Consider the following 16401-nt stretch of genomic DNA (forward strand, 5'->3'; position numbering starts at 1 on the left):
ACGGAAATCAGACAGCCCTGCAGTTAGCTAGTTACAGCTTATAGTCTTGTTATATTTTTCTAGTCCAATTTTAAATGGATCAGTATTTTTATGCTAAGTATTGCTGCTGCTAGCTTATTCCTTTGTTCCAATACGCGAATACTAATATTTCCGTATCTTAGTAATGCATTTCCTGCATTTTGGTTTGATTCCAATATAATCTAATCGGAGCATCAGTCTGTGTCTGGAACAAATTATCAAATCTTATGGAGTTTTATTGAGATTTTCAAATATTTGTATCAGATATCTGAGGCATCGCTTCTAGTGAAAACACTAGTTTCTTTAGATGTTCTTTGTTAGGTAAATTTTGCAGTAACGGAATCATTATAGTGGCTCTCCACTGCATTCTCTGGAAGTTGCTATGTCCTTAAATATGGCTTGGCGACCATTACTAAACGCAGTACGAGTATTCTAGGTGGGGTCTGCGAGATGATGAGCATCATGCGTTTGGTGGTTGAATTTCATTTCAGTAAGCAGATAATTGTTACTGGTTACTCTGCGATATTTTCCAGGCCGTTACTGATAAATCCGCCTAGATGTTTTCGTCCTTTACGTCCGTCAGTGCGATATCAAGTATGCAGTACTCATATTTAATGTAGTTTTTTTTTTTTTTTAATGCCAACGTGTATACATTAAACCTATCTGCTTTAAATATCGTCTGCGATTTTTCGCTTCAGTTAATTAGTGTATCTGGCACGTTTTATATAGCAAAAGTCCACTTTGTAATTGCTTTTCCTCTGGTCTTCGTGATATCTGCAAACTTAGCTACGTTAGAAACGAGACCATTTTCTAGAAATTTATTATAAAATGAAAAGCTTTGATCCAAGAACTGACCCTTAAGAAACTCCGCCAGATAGTTCTAACTTGTCTGTAGCCTTGCCATATATCACTACGTTTTGCTTGTGATCCGTTAGCCAATCACCGGTTCATGTACATAATGTGCTAGAGACCATAGGCTTTTTGTTCCTATACTAGTCTTTGATGGAAGACCTTATCAAGCACGTTCTGTAAATCTAGGTAGATTGCACCTGACCGTACGTTTGTGTCCCAGTTATCGTAAATATTGTAACAATAAACTTGGTACATTTGTAAGGCATAAACTATTATTTAGGACGGCTGAAGAGTCACACTATCGTGACCATGAAATAGGATACAAAAATCCACACTGGCAGACGAAGAAAGATAGAATACATCTTTTTTTGTCTGCCAGTGTGGGTTTTTGTATCCTATTATTTAGGAACCTATGCTGATATCCTAGTATTAAATTATGCATGTCAAGGAGTAAGGTAATTTTATGTCTATTTTTATTTTTTACATATAACTATTGACGTAGGCTAATTGGATGGTACTCACCCTTTTACATGATACGAGATATATTAGAGAATTTCCATTGATTAGGTACTTTACACACTACATTCAGTAAATGCATTACTGAAAATTTATAGTAAAAGCTAATAGTCTGTAGCATTCACCCAGTACACAAGAATATAATTGGTTTGGGCCTGTTGATTTATGTGGATCGATTTTCTGATCATACTTAAATACATCATATACTGTCTCCTGATCTTCAGAAATCCGACAGTGGGATGGGATTGTTTATGGAGTTTTCTTCTGTGAAACCACTGTGTAAAAGAGTGGTGCAATATTGTTCTTGATAGTTTTTTTTTAACAAGAAAGCTTTCTCAGACTAATGGAGAGTCTATGCTATCGTGTACACTTGCGTATCTTTAAATTATATAAAAAAAAATCTTGAAGTTTCATTTCATGAGAAGTTTTTTCCTTGTAGCCTCGTTAACCCACCCAGTCCTGACCGATTTTCCATCAGACTCCCCCCAATCCTGACCAATTTTGGAAAAAAAATTTTGGTTCAAACCTCAGCTTTTGGTGAGAAACATCGAAAATTCATAGAGAAATCGCTCACCTGAGGTTTAAAAATACTCGATACAGGTAGCGGTACCCCTTAAATTGTTGGGTTTTCTGTCAGGCTGGCTCCAAAGAAAACGAGTTCTGCAGGAGGGTAATTATTCTACACCACTCATAAACGGTATTTATTTATTTATTTGGTACAAATTTATATGTAGTATGAGAGTATATTGGTTTTCACACAGTAATATAGGCAATATAAGCATTGTTTCACTCACCAAACAAATCAACATACCTGACCTTTTTTGGCGACATTACCTGATCAACATTTCTGACTGTTTCTTCCTCTAATGCTACGTAAACTTTGTCCTCCACATTGTCGTCGATTGGGGAATCACTCTGGCCCTGAATTTCGTACTGTGGCACGACATGTCTTTACTGGCCAGGTCGCTGGTATCAGATGAATTGTGAGACAATGGCATGCGGGGGGTGGAGGTCATGCGGGGTAAGGCATTGTCCCTGCCTGGCATCTTGTAGAGGAAGGTGTCCCGTGCATATGAACCAAAAATCACGCACGAAAATTAAAAATTGTGCAGATTAGGGACCTTCAATTGATGTGCATTTATATATGTCAACAGGACTGACAGTGACAAAATGTGTGGACATATATATACGTCAACAGGACATGGTGGGTGGAGTTTTCGTGCATCGCAACTTTAATTCAAAATATCTGGTACCGTCAGCTCGATTTCCTGTCTGTTCATATTTTCTCACTATATATTTTGTCTTGTGACCGATGATTTCCTCAGTATGTTTCAACATTCAGGCTGGATTATTATTGCAATTATTTCTTTGCATATATGTCGGTATGATTATTTGATCAATTGACATCAATTTTTAGTGAATATTTCCCACTTTTCTACTATATTATCTACATGTAGGATAAATGGGCATCTAAGTGAATAGTTCATGATCGGTGTGGGTGTTCGATAAGGTTGTGTGGGTGTTCGATAAGGTTGTGTGATGTTCCCATGGTTGTTCATTATGTACATTGGATGATGAGAGAAGTAAAATCACGAGTAATGGAGAGGGGGATGGCTTTGGTAATAAATGGTGATGGTTGGAATATCTCAAATTTGTTATATGCTGATGATACAGTATTACTTGCAAATACTGGACAAGAACTTGGTAGACTAGTGCAGAGTTTTCCTGATGTCTGTGTGCGTCATACCTTGAGAGGAAATATAGAAAAGGGTAAAGTGATAGTTTTTGAGAGAGATGGTGATGTTACAGTAAATGGAGAGAGACTGGAATTGGTGAGAGAGTTCAAATACCAATGTACAGTGATACAATAGAGAGGAAAATATGCAAAAGAAGTGGAAAGTAGAGTGACACAAGGAAGGAAAGTAGCTGGTGCAACAGAAGCCTTGATAAGAGACAGAGGCTTGAGTACTGCAGCTGCACGAGGCTTGCAAGAATTGGTCTTAGTGCTAACTTTAACATATGGATGTGAGACTATGGTGTGGCATGAAAATGAGAAGTCGAGAGTGAAAGCAGTGGGGATGGGACTGCTGAGGAATGTATTTGGAATACAGAGAAATGATAGGATACGAAATAATGTAATTTGTGAACGATGTCTGGTTAGTACTTGGATGGGTGACTGCCTGGGAACACCAGATGCTGTTGGCATAACGTTCTCCCTACGTGTCAAGTGGGGTTGGTGGAGGATTAGTGCCCCTCCCTGTAAAACAATTAACTCTAAGCCGTTGGCCACCCCGTTTGGGATACATGGCGTCTGGCAATGAATGAATGAATGAATGAAAGATGTGGAGTGAGGAAGTGTGTGGACACCAGAATCGAAGATAGTGTGCTGAGATGGTATAGTCATGTGGAGAGAATGGATAACAATAAAGTGGTGAAAAAGGTATATCTGAGCGAATTTGAAGGAGGGAGGAGGCGAGGTACGCCAAGGAGAAGGTGGAGGGATATGGTGGATAAGTGTGTGAGGAAGAGAAGTTTGGAAGTCTGTGAGGCTAGGAGACTGACAAGAGACTGAGCTGGGTGGATAAATATTGTAAGGAGAAGCGCATGATCAGGGATTTGGCACTCTTTTTTAACCTGACAGCCTCCAGACTGACTCATTCGGATACTTTTATGTGAAGCTACAGTTTGTGGTGAATGTTTTTGGCGTATCAGATAGTCAGGATTCCGGGGACTTGAATGGCGAGTGAATGGAAGCATGGCCCATTGAACTGGGCAAATTTGGGCTGTCTGGACGTTGCTGTTCCTCACCTTGCCCTAGGGTGAGAAAGGAGAGCCGGATGATGATGACGATGATGATGATGATGATGATGATGATGAATATGATGGTGATGAAACAATTTGATTCAGTAAATTTTGAAAAAGTTTCTCATTTTATCAAAGTTTGCTTTTTGAGGTTAGGAAGTAGGAAGATATTTATATTGGTTTTGCAATTTATATTAAGTACAAGGTTGATACTGTGACCACTGATATAAAAAAAAATCGCATCTACCTCATCCACGTTCATTAGGTCACTGACTGTTTTTGGGACAGGGTTGATTATATTACTTTATGTCAGTGTATTCATTGCAAGATTATCAAATATAAGTCTGCCAGTTCTAAGAACCTGTTCCCTTATGCATATGCATGCAAATTATTCCAGTCAGTGTCTGGGTTACATAATTCCCCTTAAATAACGCCGGCCATGTTCTCTATGACTGATTTTTTTTTCGCTGTAAAGAAAACTATCGTTTTCCTTATCTAGCTTAAGCAGTCTGTATACTGCTTGAGGGTTTAACCATGCAATCATAATTGTTAGGATTTTCTGCAGTTGCATAAGCAATTAAGTCATCATGCTTTGTAATATTACTTCTAGCATTCATATACATAATTCTCAAACTACGGCTGGATCTAGTACAGCCGTGAGACATGCTGAAATTCTTCCTTTTTAATAATTCTAATCCTTTTTAAAGATCGAAATACTCCTACGATCCACTAATATGACGTCCTCTATCTTCCAAGATATTCACTGACTACCTGCTTATTCCTGAGGTGAGGGGGTCTGTGTACCTGAATCGCATGGTGATATGACTTCCCATACCCTACCACCATTAGCCCCAAAAGTTAGAATATTTACTGTTGTGCTATAAACTACCCCTCTAACTAACCCTATCAACACAAAATGCATACTTATAACTCATTCGTACCCAAACTGACAGATTTTCCTACCCAATTGAGGTGACGGCTGCCTCTACCAGACAAGCTCTTATCATGACTAAAATAATACCAAACAACAACATTGTTCATTATCACTCATCTTTGTATGGTGAATAAAAAAGAAAATGTATTACCCGTCCTTCTCACACTTCCATTATTATTATTTATTATTATTATTAGTGGGTAATTACGGCGCTCCAATCGGATTGAGCTGGTGAAGGTTTAAATCCAAGGGTTAGTTGGGGATTATTGCAGACATAATGCCACTCAGGGAAGAGTGCAGCAGGTCACTCTCATCTTAAATGTTAAGACCAACATGCCTAGCCAAGGGCTCCTATGCTTCTCACGGGGCAACGTAGGATCGGACTGTGGATGGATGGATGAATGGATGGATGATAGTGATGATGATGATGATGATGATGATGATTACTCACTCAGAATCGACCAATAATTAATTTTCATACTTATTTCGGAGGGGATGTCGGTGGTGTGACCAAAAAGCACAATCAGCCTCAGCTGAGAAGGGGGGGTTCGATTCCCACGCTTCCTGTGAGACTTTTGCCCACCCTAGTCTTTCGTCTTGGAGTGGAATAGAAAAATGACCATGACTGTTAATTCAACGGTTCCATTTCGAAGTATCGGGGCAGATTGAGAAAAAAAAAAATCTGCCGTTAAAACTTGCTGGCAGAATTGAGGAATTGACCGTAAATTAGCGTATCTTTTTCATTTTCCTCCTGCACTGCCTCCGGGTCAGTGTAAATAATTGTGGTGTGAATAAAGCCAGTGCTTATATAATTTCATTGCTGCAGAACCTGGTAAATCACTGTAAGTCATTATTATTTTTTGCACTTTCTATTATTCCTGTAGCAGTAGTAGTGGTAACGGTACTATAATTTTACTTATGTTTTCATAATTAAAGAATAGATTATTTAACTAATTGCTTCCTTAGCATACAGAATATACCATAGACCTTTCTCTGTCAGACACAGAAAACTACAACCAGCACAAACATGGCGACACGTTGGGGTATCGTGAGTGCTGGCATGATATCCAGTGACTTCACTACGGCTCTGAAGGTGTATCCGACCTCCCAGCACCGTGTTATGGCGGTGGCAGCCAGGAACATTGACGACGCCAAGAAGTTTGCTGATAGATTTGGAATAGAGAAGGCGTACGGATCTTATGCTGAGTTGGCCAAGGATTCAGATATTGGTGAGTAGACCGCATAGTTGACTGCTGGATTATTTATGTAGTCCAGATTGATAGTGACAAACACACATGGTGCATTTACCACAAGTGAAATTTAAAGTGAAATAAAAATGACAACACCAGGGTCTTCTGAATCACCTATGATGAAATAATTCTTGTACTCGCGCTTTATGTTGGTAGGTATGCTGAAGGGCAGGACACCGAGCAAAGTTCATGTCGACAATTTACATGGCAGGAAATGGCAGACACATCTTGAGAGTTATAACCATCCTCTTAACACACCTCCTTCATCCTCGACGTCATGGCTCTACCAGTAGAATGACGGGCAGGCAATACTATCAACTTTCCAAAAATGAATAAGTAAACAAATGAATACAGTGGCTAGTACATTACCATATACTATTTTCAGCTTTATAGAATATCCAGTCTAACATATCACAAAGCCATGTTCCCTATTTCCAGACAGACAACATGATTGCTAGCATTTTCACCACACACACACACACACACACACACACACACACACACACACACACACACACACACACACACACACACACACAGTATTTCGAAAATGGCAAGAAGAAAAAAATAAAAGGAAATGGATGACAAACCAAAGAAAAAGCGGTGCCAAGGCACAGCAAACCCGTCCCCGGCAATCATTTTAGTGCTGACATATAAACACAACAGGATAACTACTCAAAGACGTCACATAACAAATCTGGCGTAAATCGGGTGAAAAATGACGGTTTTATATCCATTTGAAATTTTAGGCCCGACCCACCTGACACTGTCTTCCCTACCGCTAACTGGGGGTGACCCCCCAGATGTTATTAGGTATACTATAGAATGCAGATTTGAAAGATGCACATTTAGGTTTTGGTTTCATAATGGTATGACGAATTTGAAAGGAATAATGTCAAATGGCCTATAACACTTATACAAGGACCATAATCAAAGATGCCCTTAACTATTATAAAAATATCAGGAATCATGCCAAAACTATTATCAATCTTTCTAAATCAAACTTTCTACAAAGACAAGCTAACAAACTACTAAACAATCCAAATGATAACCAAATACTCTGGTCAACCCTTAATTCATTCAAACCTAACTTCACCACCACCTCTTCCATTCCACCATTACAGTCCCCCAATGGAAATCTAGTAAGTGACCCACGTGGAAAAGCCAACCTTTTTGTTGACATTTTTTCAACAAACTCAACCCTAAAATCAGAAAATCATAATATTCCTATACTTGATTTTGATTCCCCTCAAATAACTCCTTTCATGATTCACACCAGATACGTACAAGCCGTATTACAGAATCTATCAGCAGACAAAGCCACTGGTCCAGATGAAATTCCTTCAATAGTACTTAAAAACTGCACCTCAGTGTTGGCTCCTGTATTAGCAAAATATTCCCGCATATTCATCCGTACTTCAATTTTTCCAGTCCCTTAGAAAGAAGCAAATATCCATCCAGTTCCTAAAAAGGGGGCAACTTCTGATTGATCAAACTATAGACCAATTGCAATAACTTCCATTATCGGTAAAGTTTTTGAGACACTAATTAACAAACACATAGTCAAGCATCTAGAAATCAGTAAATTGATCAATGATTGGCAGTATGGATTTAGACAGGAACGTTCAACTGTAGATATTCTTTGTCTTCTTACTCATCAGATCAACAAAACAATACACCAACATGGTGAAACACACACAGTAGCACTTGATATTTCAAAAGCATTAGACAGGGTAAGGCACCAGGCCTTATTGTCTAAGATGTCACACTATGGCCTTGCATCACTAGTTCCTCTAATTTCTTCTTACCTTCATAGTAGAAAAATACGGGTCATGGTGGATGGAAATTATTCTCAGTTTCATTCCATAAATGCTGGCGTACCTCAGGGATCAGTTTTGGCGCCAACCCTCTTTCTCATTCATATAAATGACCTGTTTGTCACGCACAACCCAATACACCCTTATGCTGATGACTCGACCCTTTAAAGTTCTTTCACATTTAGTACCTCCTTTACAGAAGTTGATATATTGAACTCCTAAATAAACACAGCAATTTCTCTGAACTAGGACCTTTCTAAAATTAATCAATGGGGACAAAAAAATCTGGTCTCATTTAATGCACAGAAAACTAAATACATTAATTTCTCCAATAGAAAGAATCCCTCAGACTCTCACATAATTTTAAATGATGTCAATATTCCCATATCCACTACAATTGATATCCTAGGTGTTACTGTAAACCCCAACCTAAGCTGGACAGTTTATGTTAAATCCCTTGCTAAAAGTGCTTCTAAAAATCTTGGACTTATGTACACAGTTCGTGACTTCTTCACTCATGAGCAGATGGCCACAATATACAAAAGGCATGTGCGTTCTCAGATCGAATACTGTTCACCACTGTGGAGTGGATGTGGAGCGGTTGCATTAAGGCAGTTGGACAAAATTCAAAATAAAGCCATTAGATTAATCAATAATCTTGCCATAACGCTGAATCTTCATCCGTTATCAGTATGTAGAGATGTTGCTTCTTTAGCACTATTTATCGATATTTTTACCGTAAGTGCTCTAACGAACTGGCTTCAATTGTGCTTCCCCTTCACATTTTCTTCCGAAATACTAGGGCGCCCATGAACTCACACTCTCTCCCTCACAATGCAGAACATCTGCTATCAAAATTTATTTATCCCCAGACCTACCACTCTCTGGAATTCACTTCCTGGGAGTTGCTTCCCACATACATTTAATCCTTTCGATTTTAAATCCAATTGTTATAAACATTTTATGAATGGAGAATGCCTTTAGACACACGAACTTGTTTTTTTTCCTTTGTTTTTCCATCCTCCATTCATTATTATTATTTTTTTTTTCATTTTTGGGGCCTACAGCCAGAGGCTTGGTCCAAAATTTTATCAGGTGATTAGGAGGTCATAACCCATCATCCATGTAATTTTAGTAAAAATAGCACCGGTGGTTTTCACGTAAAGTTGTTAGCAGATAGACAGACAGACAAGCACATAGGCAGATAGACAAAGAAACAGACAAACCGAGTGAAAATATCGAGCCCCGCCTGTCCGGGAACGGGTGACTAACCCTTACGCTGCAGATTCCATTGAAGGACAGGGGAGGACCTCGGCCCAGGGCTACTCTGGGCCCCGAGGAATGTTCCTCGATGCGATCGCTTTTGTGTCATTGTTTGAATCCTTGCCCGGAATTTTCCCCCTCCTTTCCCTGTCCCTACGTTCAGCTGACACAACAGAATGCATCTCTTAAACCTATAAGTTATTGTCCTACTACTACAGGTGATTATTGTCATCAAGTAATCAGGCATCCTCTCCGATTCCTCACTTGCCCGTCCAGGGCAAGCAACCCGTATGTCCGCAAAACAGCCTCCATCCAAGACAATACTTTTGCAAAGGCTGTGAGGTTCCTCTGTGCACAAAATGCTACTTTGATTATCATACACTGGAATAATTTTAGTATGAGATGTGTGTTGGTAAAAACGATAGTGACGGAGAAATAATAACGATAGTGACATTTGTTAAATGATAGTGATGTCTGTGTTATATTAACGATAGCGACATTTGTGAAATATTTACGACTGTTAATGTTTGTCTAGTATTAACAGTAGTGACGTTTGTGAAATATTTACGACCTTGTCGTGTGTGTGCTATTTACAATAATGATGTTTACGAAATAAATACGATAGTGACGAGTGATGTGTTTATACGAGAGGAAAAGTGTTTGGTGAAACATTACGATAATGACGTTTGTGTCATGTTTACTATACAGACGTTTACGAAATATTTATGATGGCGTAGAGAGTGATGTGTTTTCACGAAAGAGTAATGCGAACAATATTTATCCCGATAGTGACGGTTTATAAAATATTCAGCTGGTTACTGCCTCAGTCATTGCCGTCTCAGTAGAAATGTAGATTATGACAGCAGAAAAACGTGCGGGAGTGATGCCTTCGGAAATCTTATGATAGCGACGCTCATGCATGAAATTGTAAATAATATATGTAAGTGCCTGTATAGAAAACTACACTTAGAAGTTAAGGAGTTTGGTGAAAAGTGAAAGGAAGTAAAACAGGTGTTTGGAAAGTATGAAATTAGTTTAGAATGCTATTGTATACCAGAACTTGTGTTTTCTATGACCCGTAGAACATTCATATGCCAAACATGCTGTCAGAAATAATACATTAATGAAAAAAAGTGGGTAACTAAATATGAAGAGGCAATCAATAGGCACAAAGAGACTGCAAAATGCACTGATGCACTGGTGCCATCTCGAAACAAAATTTAACTGAAAGTTGGAAACCACTAAGTGATTCATCGGCTAAAACATACCAAGTGACAAAGACAGACAAGACCAAGCCTCAACCCCAATGTAACGAGAATAACAGTAGGCCCTAGGCACAGCCCCGTGCTAATGTGGACACCCATTGGCTTAATGTATCGGGAAACTCTATGAAAACTAGAGCAAAGTGGCCCGAGGTCACGATACCCTGCCCGCACCCCAAATTTGGGGCCCCCCACTCCCACCCTTACCCCTGGTGGATTTTCTTTAAAATTGAACCACTCAGTTCCACATACTGAACACCCGTGCAAATATTGAAGATGATCCGTTCATTGGTTTAAGAGTTAATCGATGCATAGACTGACAACATATATGTGACCTTGAATTTGACCATTCAAGGTCACCCAAAGTCGAATATAACTGTACCAGCAGAATCCCCATACAGTATATGACTTCCTATTATTGATTAGAGTAACCATGTGTCTATCTCTCACTGTTTGCCTCCTATGTCACTCTGAATAATTTGCCCTAAATGGTGGGCCCCCTATTCCCACCCTTACCCTTCCTGGACTTTCACTAAAATCAAACCACTTCCTCAGTTCCACATGCCCAACGCCTGTGCAAAGTCTGAAGATGATCTGTTCATTAATTCAAGAGTTAATTGATGCTCAGTCTCACAGAAAATGTGTGACCTTGATTCTGACCTTTCAAGGTCACCAAAGGTCAAATGTAATGATGCCAATAGAACCTCCATATATGACTTCCTGTTAATGATAAAGAGTAACCATGTGTCTATTTCTTACCATTTGCCTCCTATAGAACTTTGAAAAATTTGCTACAAAATTGGAGGTCCCACTCCAACCCTTACCCCTGGTGTGATTTTCACCAAAACTGAACCACTTCCTCATTTCCAAATGCCCAACATCTGTGCAAAATTTGAAGATGATCCATTCATTGGTTCAAGAATTAATTGATGCAGACTCACAAATGAATAAATGATGATCACATATAGCCCTTCTGCAATGAATTGTGGGCAAGGTGGATTAAGACCCCACTAGCACGTGCCTACTACGAAAAGTAACATTTGCAAACATGATCCAAAGGGTGATGGGTGGAAATTCAGCCATCTTGAACCATGCCGATAGCTTCTGAAACATGATATGAAAGGAAAAAACGGGTGCATAGTTGGCTGGAAATGCCCCTATTTCCATCCTCTGGTGTGCAATAACCCACTCCTATGAAAAGCCTGTTATATGGATAGCTGTAATTACCTCAATGTGAAGGGCACCAGAAACACAAGAAGGAACATGCCTCAACAGAGCAAAAAGGGAAATAGGAGAAATGATAAGTCCTCATTGTGCTTCACTTCTTCCTACTTATCATTCTTCACAGCAAACAGCTGAGCCCAACCGTAGGTGTCTTCCTAGAATCTAACAAGTAATGGCCATTTTTTTTTGCATGCTTGCCGAGATAAGAGCAGAGATGCAGGGCTCAATGATATTGGTGATGATAACGGTAGAGGCCCTAGGAATGAGTCACCAACCACCTAAAGGAGACTCGGAATTGCTGGGAACCTGGTCCTCCTACCACCATGAGATTTTCATGGTTGGGAGCCATAATCTCCTGCTAGGATGCTTTCTCATGGGCAACATCCAGGATCTCTGCCTGAAAACAAACTAGAGCAAGACCCTATTCTTAGAGGAACTTGCAAGGCTAGAGGACCTCATGTTCATTGCCCGAAAAGAATCCCACCTTAAAACGGAGGCAGGGAAGAATAAAATAAACAGTGATAATTACACTATTTCAGCGCAGATCAAGAAAGGAGAAGTCACGTTGGAGTTGTACTGTATATCCAGAATGACCTGGCTGCAGATACTAAGTCTTTGGTAACCTTTTCAAAAGATGAGGTCGAATTACAAATGGCACATGTGACATCTCTAAACTTAATTATAGCTAACTGTTACTCTCCCCCAACTTGCACACCAGAAAATTTCAAGTATGTATGTGAGAAGATTACTAAAACACTGGATGAATTGCCCCCTCCTATGCCAGGTTTAATCCTATCTGGAGACTTTAACTTCCTCTTCATCCACTGCCCGACAGCAATATGCAATAGCAGGGGTTACAAGAGAGGACCGAGACAAAGCCAAAGTCCTGCTACAGCTTGTACATAATATATTTGCCCGTCAAGTCATCTAGATGCCAGCCAGAATCAACATCTTGGACTTCCTCTTTACTAACAACAAGGATCTAGCAAATGAACACACATTTAGCACTGTCTAAAATCCACACCGGATATGACGTCATTTTCCACACGTTCTCGTTTAGTGGCCAAGATGATAGAGAATGCAGTGCTAATACAGCTAAAATGATATAAATTAGATTGTTAAGATTACTGCAAAAACAGGTATAAATGGTTAATTAAAACATATTCTGATTGATGTGTACAGAAGTTACAGTATATGGTTAATATGCCAAAACAGTTCTTCAAATACATGCTGAAAAGTAATAAAACAAGAGACAAATTTATCCATACCATGTAAATAATATAAAGAAAATAACCATATAACTATTACATTCATTAGCAGCCGTGGCTCAGTGGGTTAGAGCGCTCCGTTCTGACCGAAGGGTCGGAGGATCGAATCCACCCAAGGGTCATTGGTAGACATCAAGAAGGGCATCCGGTCATAAAATGCTACACGCTCCAAACCAAAGTCCTCTACCCAGGGGCAACGCCTTATCCCTTATCCAAAAAAGGGGTACCTGGCGTAAAACTCACTCTATTCATTAATATATACCTGTACGATAAAAGTATATATACAGGCAATCAACCACGAACTGATTACATCAGTGAGGTCATGCTGGCCATCATACAATGCCAAACTCGTTCGCTGTTCATTTACACACGATTTACTGCAAGAATTGCTCATGCTGTTCCTGAACACTTTTAAGTATGACTTCAAGTGTATGGCATTGTCTTGTGAGTAATTTGCTAAGTAATAAAGAAGCAACAATGCTGCCAGTCGGGTTCAAGTAGACAGTGGTTCACGACGTGCTTTTCCTTGTTATAAATGAGTGTATTATGCACGAACGATACATTTTCAACAACTTAACTATGATAGATATAAATAACAATGGATGTTAATGCCTCCTAACTATGATAAATATTATTACGTCCCCGTTCCACACTGCCACAGGGTCCAACAGCAGTAGTACAGTACGGGCAGGACATTGCCCAGTGAGTTGTTCATCCTGTGGTCAGTCTTTAGGTGCCTAGTACACAGGATCAGCCCAGGCATCGTAAATAAACACAGGCATCTTAAGTCCACTGTCTTTATTTTCCAAATAATTTCACTTAATGCTTTCCAATTTCACTGTTCACACAAGCACTGGAGCTATTCAAAGTTTACTAACTGCAATTACAGTTAATGCTTGACAACACTTCATTATTTTTCACACGTACCGATGATATACAAACTTCAGTAACACTTCATTGTTTGCCAACAATACTTCACCGTTTTCACAAGTATCGAAAATATACAGACTTCACTGATGATCAAACTGAACTGAAAACTAACTGAACTGCTCTAGTCTCTTCCCCATCCTTATATAGCCTTACGTTACTCTAGAAACTTGTACATTTTCCCACAATTCTGGTGTATTTCAGAGAGAGAGAGAGAGAGAGAGAGAGAGAGAGAGTACGGTTACAACAGTTACCAACTCGGAGACATCCAGAACATGCCAGAGTTTTTTTTTTTTTTTTTTTTAATTACATAACACTAAATTATTTACCACACAAATTTAAATTAAATTACATAATTTAAGAAGCAGTCACATGAATAAAACATTATAGAGAAAAAGAGCACAAACATTGATGCATAACTTACAGAACAACTATGCTCACAAACTGCAGGCAAACTGGCAACTCAGACTCATACCGGAGCTACGGTAAACATCGGGAATCAGTGAGTAACTTCTCAACTACCTAACTACCAAATCCCGCTTCTTAACACTACCCCCTCCGTAGTTCTTGGTCGTCCTGACAAAACTACATAATATATGCAAACATACCTAATCCTAATGAAACATCTAACTATACACAAAATAATCCCTCAACTTATTTTGTCTTCTTCAATGCTGCTTCCGACGAAGTCCTTGTTCCTCTATACAGTTCACTCCTACTGGGTGGTCTTGGTCCTCTTCCTGATTCACTTTTTCCAACGGGAAACTGTCACCATCCTGTTGCGCTTCAGCTCCTTGGTCCTCCTCAACATCCTCGATTGCAGGATAGCACGATTCCTCGGAGATATCCCAGCTGTACTGCCATGGCCTCTAGTACTGCCACAGACGATTCACATGTACCACCTTTGGACGAGACTTTCTGCCTTCAAGATCCAATATGTTACATCTAGTAGGCAGTCCAACACAGTGTAAGGCCCATCCCATTGTCTCTTCAGCTTCAGTGACTGTCCCTCCTTTCGCTGAGATTGTATAACCAAACATAGTCACCATCCCTGAAGATCACCTCACTTGCCTTGGCAACACACTTGCACTTCATCACTTCTGAAAACTTAAGGACTCCTCGCACTTGATGATGTACCTCAGCCAGCCTTTCTTAAAGATGCTTCGCATAGCTGGAAGTATCTGTAGGCAGCTCTTTACCAGGAGGTTTTCCCACTAACAAGTCAACATGTAAGCCTAACTAGTGACCCAACATCAGTTTAGCATGTGAGTCGTCAGTAGACTCATGGAATGCAGACCGATATGCCTTCAGCAATGCAGGTAATTTCTGGCCCCAGTTTGTTTGTCCCTCTGTGCAAACAGTTCTTGTCCCAGGGCCCAGTTGAATTTCTGCTCCATCCCATCTGACTGTGGTCTTAGTGGGGTCGTCCCAGTCTTCTTGATCCCCAATAAATTGCAGCATGCATGGAATACAGCAGACTCAAAGTTTCTACCCTGCTCCGAAGGTAGTTTTTGTGGCATCCCAAAACGACAAAAAAACTGGTCAACCAACACCTGAGCAACAGTAACAGCCTCTTGATCAGGGATAGCATAGGCTTCTGGCCACTTTGTGAAGTAGTCCATGGCGAAACATATATACAGGTTTCCTCTTTCAGTGCGTCCCAGAGGTCCAGCACTGTCCAACGCATCTCTTTCCATTGGTGGGCCCACTTGGTACAGCTACAGAGGGGCACAACCACGTGTCTTGATCCCTTCTTGGCACAGTATACATCACAGGCCCAACAGAACTCTTCAACACCCTGATGCATGCCAATCCAGTACAGCCTCTGTTGCAGCTGCTTAGGGTTTTCTTCACTCTCAGGTGCCCACTAGTGATCAGGTTATGAGACTCATCAAAGGTCTTAGACCATATTTTCTTCAGAACCACTAATTTCCAATGCTTGCTGAGGCCATCGGGTGTCTCCCAGTGACACCCCAGCAGCCTGTTGTTCAAACGAAGAAGGTCCCATTGACTCCGGTAACTCTTAGTTGCAGGGCTTAACCTGGAAACTTCTTCTGAAGACGGTCACACTGTACTCCACTGCAGCCTCTCTAGCAGTGGTTGTAAATCTGCATCCTCTTCATGTCTTCATCTGATGCTGGCCCTGTCACTGCAGTATGGCTGCATTTCTTACAATGATCTTTTCTACTACGCTGCCAGCACTCTGGATGACAAGGCTGATGACTCAGGCTGTCAGCATTGTCATGTACCCACCCAGGACGGTGCTGC

The 16401-nt window shown here is 40.2% G+C and overlaps 1 protein-coding gene across 1 annotated transcript in view; it reads left to right on the forward strand.

Moving 5' to 3' along the window:
- The first annotated feature begins 6149 nt into the window (after positions 1–6149).
- Positions 6150–16401, forward strand: part of LOC145398453 (trans-1,2-dihydrobenzene-1,2-diol dehydrogenase-like) — a 100633-nt gene continuing 90381 nt past the window's right edge. The window contains exon 1 of the mRNA XM_080271336.1: positions 6150–6351. Coding sequence (XP_080127462.1) covers positions 6150–6351 — 202 coding nt within the window. The remainder of the gene's footprint in view (positions 6352–16401) is intronic.

Source organism: Coenobita brevimanus, chromosome 5, assembly GCF_032717465.1.
Source record: "Coenobita brevimanus isolate Jiangsu-jjx chromosome 5, ASM3271746v2, whole genome shotgun sequence".
Classification (NCBI taxonomy): domain Eukaryota; kingdom Metazoa; phylum Arthropoda; class Malacostraca; order Decapoda; family Coenobitidae; genus Coenobita; species Coenobita brevimanus.